Below are 8,428 nucleotides of genomic sequence, written 5' to 3' on the forward strand. Positions count from 1 at the left end.
TAAGGTTGTTATGAGTTGGTACCAACTTGATGGCACCTAACAAAAACAAGTGGCACCAGAGGATAAACAGTGGAAAGCTAACCACAAGGTCAGTAGTTCAAACCTTCCAAGGGTCTGAGGCTGTCTGCTTCCAAAACCCCTATGTGGCATCGCTATGAGTTGGAATTGACTTGATCGTAGTGAGTCAGGTTTTTGGTGTTTGTATTGCATTGCTGTATATGAGATAGTGTTAAGTGCTAAAAGGAAAAAATAAATCAAGAAAGATAGATAGGAAATGTCAGGGAATTAAGAAGGGCTTGAAATTTTAGGTAAGAATTCCGTATAAATCTATTCCATAAAATGAAGTATTTCTCTAATATTTCTTTTCAAAGAATCTTTAATTTGAATTGGGCCTTATGTATATTCATTTATGTTACCTGGTAACTTATGTATGACATATTTAACTTTATGATGAGTAGCTCTTTAATTTCTACAGTGGATATTTCGAATGGTATGAAGTTCATTACTACCACAAAATCGTTTATTCCATACACATTTTGTTGTTGTTGATGTTCACAGAAAAGGTCTTCCCTTTTTGACTAACATTTTTTTGAGTAGTTAACTATGGACTAGGCAATGGGTACTGTGCTAGTCACTAGGCAAACAAAAATGAATCAAAACTGTGCTCTGCCCTCAAAGAACATACCCAAATACACAAAGAGGCTCTTCACTGCGTATGGTAGGAATAATTTAAAAAAAAAAACAATGAAAATCCTGGTGCAGCACTGCAGGATAAGCAATGGACTTCTAACCACAAGAATGACAGTTCAAACCCACCAGTCACTCCTTGGAAACCCTATGCAGGGTCATGATGAGTCAGAACTGACTCACAGGCCCTTAACAACAAGAAGTGAGGCACCTCAGCCATCCCTATTTTGAGACAAAACTCAACTCCTTGTAAGTTTTAGCCTTTGTCATAATTTTTGTTGTTATTTGGTTCTTCATGTACGAGTTCATTCATGCAACCATCTTGTCATAAAACAAACATTAAGCAAAGTTGCCTACAATATGACCCACCTACAATAGAACCCTACAAGATAACTGAAGGAGTCCTAGTGGTGCAGTGGTTAAGCACGTGACTTCTAATTGGAAGGTCGGCAGTTCGACCAGTTCCAGGGGCCCCATGAGAGAAAAGAGCTGGCAGTGTGCCCCTGTAAATATTAAAGTCTTGGAAACCCTCTGGGCAGTTCTACCTACCCTGTCCTAGATGGTTGCTGTAAATCAGAATTCACTTGATGATGCATAACAACAACACATGACAACCCATAAATATTTTCAATTTCAAGTCTTTTAAGGAAAAACAAAAGTTAAAAAAAAAAAAAAATGAAACCCAAAAGACATAGTTGAGAAAATAAAAGTATTAAATAAAAGGAGACAACTTGCCATGCTATTCATTTAAAAGAGGAATTGTTTTTCCAGTTATTGAGATTAACTTATTGTCAGTGTGGCTAAATGAGATAGAATTCATAGAGAAAGCTTACAGAGCATCACTTCTCAGATACATTTAGTGGGTATAAATAATATTTTTTAAATTTATCTTTTTAGCTTTAAATAAAGGTTTCATTTAAAAAGGAAGAGCTGGTTTTTGAAGAATTGACTTTTTTAAAAAAGTTGATACATCTAGATAGTTACTAACATCTGAGAAGTGTAATTCCTTCCTCTCCCATAGGTATGAAGACCATTCTTTCTCCTGATGAAGACTTGTCAATCTCAAAGGTAAAATACAGCTTCATCATTATGGGCACTATCATACATTCCACAGACTTGAAATCTGACTGGGAATTCCATCTTCTGTCTGCACAATAACTTGACAAATATTAGCGTGAACCGCTAAGGCAGTGTGACAACCGCATGCTGAGAGCAAAGTCTCACTAATGTGTTTTGGCATGCAGGTTTGTAATCACACATTTACATATGCAATGACCTACATTTGCATGTCAGATCACACACTGTTGTGGTTTATTAAGACTGGGCACCTCCCTGTGCTTGGCGGGCCAGAGTGGCGAGAGGGCCAGAGGGCGGTGTTTTTTGGCAGTTGAGGGATAAACTGCCACCAAGGATTAGGTTGATATAGCCTGAGCATTAGACACTTCATTAGATGTAATCTGTTTAACAGTGGGCAGTGTATGTAAACTTCACAGCCCATTTGCGGCACCTTTCTCCCCCCATGGCCTTTCTTCAAAGGGCAGTGTGGGTGAGTGACAGCTTGTCTCATCTGCTCCCATGTCCTGTCACCCAGTGTAGACGTGGAGAGCTGACATGAGAAAGAAGCATAGCTGCACATTTCCAACTACCCTTGGGTCTCTCTGCCACACTGCAATTTGTATAGAAATACGCCTGTGTTGAGGTCTCCTTTAAAAGATCATCAGGCAGGTAATACGTATACTTCAGTACTGATTATATCCTAATATAATCAATGCCATACTCCATTTGGACAAGTTACATCCCACTGTAGGAAGTATTAGGTTAGGCGCCTGAAATAAAAAGATACCAAACAAATGAGTTCATGATCAAGTAAGTATAGAACTATTTTTAGGAAAGATCTATATTCTCTTTTTTGAATGAGGCCCAGTTCCCTGAATCTTTTTGTGTCTATTGGGAATTATATTGAGTTATATTGGGATTAAATAATTCAACAAAACAACAAGATTCAAATCAGTATGAAACGTAAACCACATAAATCATTTAAATTGTCTTTCCCTATTCTCAGTTTAGACTGTAAACTGGACCTCAGTCTCTTGCAGTGCATAAATGACCAGGCTTTCTTTCCTAAACTACTCAATGTCTTTTAAACCTGAGATGAGTCATTTAAAGGGTCTTAAACTTTTGGGAGAGTACAACCTCCTCACTCTGTTTCTTCCACTATCGAATGAGGATAATTGTGTCTTGCCTACAGTAGTTTCTGCCTCACCATGGGTCTCATCCACCAACCTCCTCATATATATCCCAACTACACTATGAGCTTTGGCATCTCGCTGACTTTGCATTTGCTTTTTCCCATGCCTTCTAAATAACCTCTTTTTCCTTCTCCACCTGGCAAACCATGGCTTGTCTTTGAGATTCAATTCCATTGTCAGTTCTTCTAAGGAACCAAGGAATCATCTTTGACTTAAAGCCAACCAGGTCTACTGGGTCCTACCTGTATGTTTCCATAGCAACTCCTAGCACCCATTCAACTCAATAAGCAGCTACACAAACACAGGAACTGTGCTAGGTTCTGGATCACACTGAATTAAAAAATATATATTTAATTGCATTTTCATTGAAAGGTTACAGAGCAAATTAGGTTCCCATTTGACAATTTCTACACAGATTGTTCAGTGACATTAGTTACATTTTTCACAATGTGTCAACATTCTCATTAAATGAGTTATAGTTGTTCCATTTCCAAGAAATCTAGCTTCCCTGTCCCCTTACCTTCTCATGACTCTCTGTTTTTAGAAAAAATTTCTAATGGAACAGCATACTCACTGATAATATCCTTTTCTTTGTATGCTAATCTGTTATTTTGATAAAAGGTAACCTCAGGTTCAAGGTTTAGAGTCATGCTAAACTGTACCAATCAGTTTATATAGACATATTTCTCCATGCATACATTGAACTTCTCAAAGGCAGAGACCAACTTTTATTTATCTTCATATCTAAATGCCAGGAAGGCTGTATGACATGAAACAGACAATAAACAATTATTCAGCAAGTGAGTGTGAAAGAACTAAATGAATGTAAAAGTCTTCCAATACCTTGTGTGTGGCTGCAATGATCCGTAGGTTCTCAGGACACTCAAGTAGGGAAGCAGTATAGTGTAGTGTAAATAACACCTTTCCTAGAAAGCAAGGCATTTGCCTCTGTCTCTACAAGTTTCCCAGCAGGTGAAATCTGGGGAACTCTCTTTAATCCTTCCATTCAAGGAGCCATTGGTGATAAATCATATCTCCATTAGAGTGCTGTGGGATCTTGTGAACAGAGATAGTGCTTCAAATCAACCTTGCACCCAACCTTGACCTAGACGTGGAATTTCCAAAGGAATCCACTGGATTTCCAAAGGGCCCAATAAGGCCAGCACAGGTTCTGGAATTAACCAACAAGGTCTGGGCTCAAATCCCAGTTGGGATGCTCAATTAACTTCTTTGCAGGGCAAGTTATACAAATCTTATTTCCTACATCTATAAGACAGAGTAGGCCTACCTCGGAAAATTGTATTTGAGTGAAATCAACATAAAGCACTTTGCTGGCCTGCAGTCAGTTTGAACAGGAAGGTCGGCGGTTCAAGCTCATCAGCCACTCCTTGGAAACCCTATATAGGGTCACTATGGGTCAGAACCGACTCCACGGCACACCCTCATAGGGTTTCCAAGGCTGTAAATCTTTATGGGAATAGAAAGCCTCACCTTTCTCCCATGGAATAGCTGGTACTTTCGAACTGCTGACCTTGATGTTAGCAGCCCAACTCATAACCACTATTATATACTGGTGAACATTTCATACATAAAATCATACTTAGTGGCATTTACGTTATCTGCTTTTGTTGTCGTTGTTATATACTGTGGAGTCAGTTCCGACTCATAGTGACCGTGTATAGGGTTTCTGAGACTGCGAATCTTTACGGGAGCAGAAAGCCTCATCTTTGTCCTGCGGAGCAGATGGTGGTTTCGAACTGTTGACTGTGAGATTAGCAGCCCGAATCGTAGCCACTACGCTACCAGAGCTCCTTAGGTTAGAATATGCTTAACCTAAAGGAAAATCTCAGCAATACTGCAGAGGAAAATAACTGTTGACAGAACTCATAAATCCTACACATCTGATACTGCATGCTTTCCATGACAAAAGAAAAATGACAGAGGGTTAGTTCAGTATGGGGTGTCTTCTAAACTACTAAACAGGCTACATACGCCATATGATTATTTTCAAACAAATTCAGCTTTGGAAGAAGCCTCAAAGTATCACTAATTAACATGGGTAGCATAACTCTAAGCCCAAATAAGTTGTTTTTTAATACTATTTTATTTATTAATTACTATGAGAGACACAGAAATCCTCATTTAAAAGGCATAATTAAAACTGACTTTGGAAGCATTTGTATCACATTGTTTTGTGGTAAATTATATTTAGACCCTTGAGATCTACATACATACAGATCATATTATAACAGCATTCAGAAATCTCAGAAATATAAACATTCAAAATCCCATATGACAACTAAGAAATTAAGCACCAGAATGAGGAAAGCCATATATAACATCCTACATGTTCTGGGGTTCTTATTAACAAATCTCTTCTTGATCTGAATGCACTCTAATCACAGATCTTGCTAACTAATTGGGGATTTACTTCAACATGTCAGTTTGTGTTTATTGCTTCCTTTCCACAAATACCATGTCATTTAAAAATAAAATTCATTCTACTATGCCCTGGTTGTCTTCTCACAGGTGGAAATTCTTTAGACAATTAGTAATATGCTAGCACTAAGTTAATCTGCTTTAAATTTGAAGGAAAGAGCATTTACTGAGCAACAAGATAATGCAGGATAACATTATGATGAGAATTCTCTCAGGGGAAATTAGAAGAGTCACAGCATGGACTCAATAGATTCCCCAGAGAGAAAATTATGTCCGGATAATTCCTGAAGGTATTGTTATCAATGATCTAATATACAAGCCAGTATTCATTATAATACTTAACACCATTAACAAGGTTTTCATTGTTATTCTAAATTCAACTCTTGCTGGTGATTTTAAGTATTAATAAATCACTTTAATTTTATGCTAATATTGTTAGCTTTCTCTTGCTAAGTAAAATTATAGGGCAAAACTCCAAATGCCCGACAATTTTACTTAGCAAGAAAGTTCCTGTCACTTATCTCCAAACTAACTAAACTATACTTTCTAACTCAAGTCTGCATTGTATTATTGTGTCAAAATCTCATGTGAAACCAAAACAAACAAAAAAACATGTTTTCTTAAGTGCTGACTCACAGTAACCATTTATAGGGTTGATGAGGAGTGGTTGGTGGGTTTGAACCACTCACCTTGCAGTTAGCAGTCCAGGGCTTACCCTACTGAGTCACACCAGTAAAATCTAATTATTCGTGCTTACATTTGAAAAACTGTCTCCCTAAAATTTCTTGAACTATTTCAAAATTAACCTATTCCTAAATATTCGTATGCTGGAGCCTTATGCCAGTTTGAACAATAAACCATTAATCCTTAAAACTGGTTTTATATCAAACAAAGGAGAAAACTCACTACCGGATAAAAAACATGAGTAAAAATACAGTCAACTGTCACATAATATAGTCAACTATCACTTTAAACATTGTTGCTAGTTGGTATCAAGCCAGTTTCAAATCATGGCAACCCTAGGGGTGGAGTTTATCCTGTTGTGCGTCAGGTCACTATGAGACAGAACCTATAGACAGTACCTAACAACAACAATGTGTGCAGATGGAACTACTACACAGGATTTTCAAGGCTTTAACTTTTAAGAAGCTGATCACCAGAAGGGGCTTCTAAGGAGCTTCTAAGTGGGATTCTAACTGTTAACCATTCTGCTAGCAGTTTAGTGCTTAATTTTGTGTGCCAGTCAGGGACTCCACATTTTAAGACCTTAATATATGTAGCATCTGGTGTGGCGCTGTAGGATGAGCAAGGAACTGCTAACCACAAGGTTGGTGGTTCAAACCCACTCCTCAGAAACCCTATACACGGTCACTTTGAGTGGACACTGACTGAATGGAACTTAACAACAACAATCACAATTATATTACCTAGCATAATAATTACAACAGTCAAATAATATGACCAAAAATATTAGGTCTCCAAGTTTACCACCTTAATTAATGACAAAGAAACCCGCCACCCACTCTTCCATGGTAAAATTAAGTATCAAGAGAAAAAACACTTTATCAAAAAAAAAAAAAAAAAGAGAGAGAGCGAGAGAGAGAGAGGTTTCGTGGGTTTTAAAAACTTATTAAATTACTCTACAAGTACTAAGCTAAGCATTTATTATGTGTCAGACAACATACTAATATAATGTACTATTTGATAGAGAAAATAAAGACACACAGGGAACTGCTCACCTACAGCTTACATTGTAGTGTATGTAGTGGGGGGAGTAGGTTGGAAGAAAATATAAACAATACACACATAACTGTCTTTGTTGTTAAGTGCCATCGAGTCAGTTTTAACTCATAGTGACCCTGTATAGGGTTTTCCAAGAGCAGCGGTGAACTTGAACCACCGATCCTGTGGTTCAAACTGACATTGCAGTTCAGCACATTAACCCACAGTGCTACACCAGGACTCCAAACACATAATACATAAGGCAATAAACAAATACATAATAGTATTTAATATTCTGTGTATGTAAACTGTTGGTATACTTAAGTGCTTTCAAGTCGGTTGCAACTCACAGTGACCCTATATAGGGTTTCTGAAGATGTAAAATCTTTCAGGAGTAGAAAGCCACATCTTTTTTCTAGGCGTGGCTAGTGAACATGAACCTCAGTCCTTGTTGTTCGCAGTCCAGTCCTTATTGTACAGAGCCACAGCACTCCCATGGATTTAAGTAGCATGCAGAAAATTAAAGTAGTGTGATGTGATAGAAAATGGCTATTGTAGACTGGGTAGTTTAGGGATGACGCTGCTGACAAGACGGCAAGGAAAAGAAAGAGCAGCTAAAGCAGAAAAAATGTTGTAAAGTTTCATCAAGTTGGTTCTGACACATAGTGACCGTGTATAGGGTTTTCAAGGAGTGGGTGGTGGATTTGAACCAACAACCTTGTGGTTAGCAGTCCAGTGCTTATCTTAGAGCAACCCACCAGGAAGGAGTTCACAGAAAAACTAGCTGGAAAAAATGTCTTCTGAAAGGAACAGATTGGTATGTTCAAGGAACATCAAACTAGAGAGAGAAACCCACTGTGGCTGACTTATGGTGTGCAAGGTAGAGGAAATGAACGAAGTTAAAGAGATACACACTCCTGAAATCACATAGTGCTTTAAAAACAAGAGTATGTCTGGATTTTAAACAGTGGTTACTATAATGTGTCTGAAGCACATTTTACAAAGATAATTCACGATGTTGTGTGGAGAAGGGTTTGGGGGTGGGGGCGGTTTAGAACAAAAGCAGAAAGAGGTAATGGGATTAGCCTGAGGAGTTACATGGAGATTTGAAAAGGTGGATGGAATCAGGATATGATCTGGCAGTAGAGTCAAGGGACAATGTGATCAATTGAACATGGGGAGTGAAAAGCAGGGAAAAATCAATGACTCATAGATTTTGGCTTGGGCACACAGATGGATGATGCCATTTACTACAATAAACACAGTTATAGGAAAAGGCCTTTGAGCAGAAATTAGGTAATAAATCATAATCTTTAAAAACTGATATGGAG

General features: G+C 38.0%; 1 protein-coding gene across 1 annotated transcript in view; it reads right to left on the reverse strand.

Moving 5' to 3' along the window:
* The window catches only part of NEK7 (NIMA-related kinase 7), a 131,133-nt gene that overhangs the window by 108,898 nt on the left and 13,807 nt on the right, over nt 1-8,428 (reverse strand). Inside the window, exon 2 of the mRNA XM_006834172.1 lies at nt 6,544-6,555. Coding sequence (XP_006834235.1) covers nt 6,544-6,555 — 12 coding nt within the window. The remainder of the gene's footprint in view (nt 1-6,543; nt 6,556-8,428) is intronic.

The sequence above is a fragment of the Chrysochloris asiatica genome, unplaced genomic scaffold (genome assembly GCF_000296735.1).
Source record: "Chrysochloris asiatica unplaced genomic scaffold, ChrAsi1.0 scaffold00009, whole genome shotgun sequence".
Classification (NCBI taxonomy): domain Eukaryota; kingdom Metazoa; phylum Chordata; class Mammalia; order Afrosoricida; family Chrysochloridae; genus Chrysochloris; species Chrysochloris asiatica.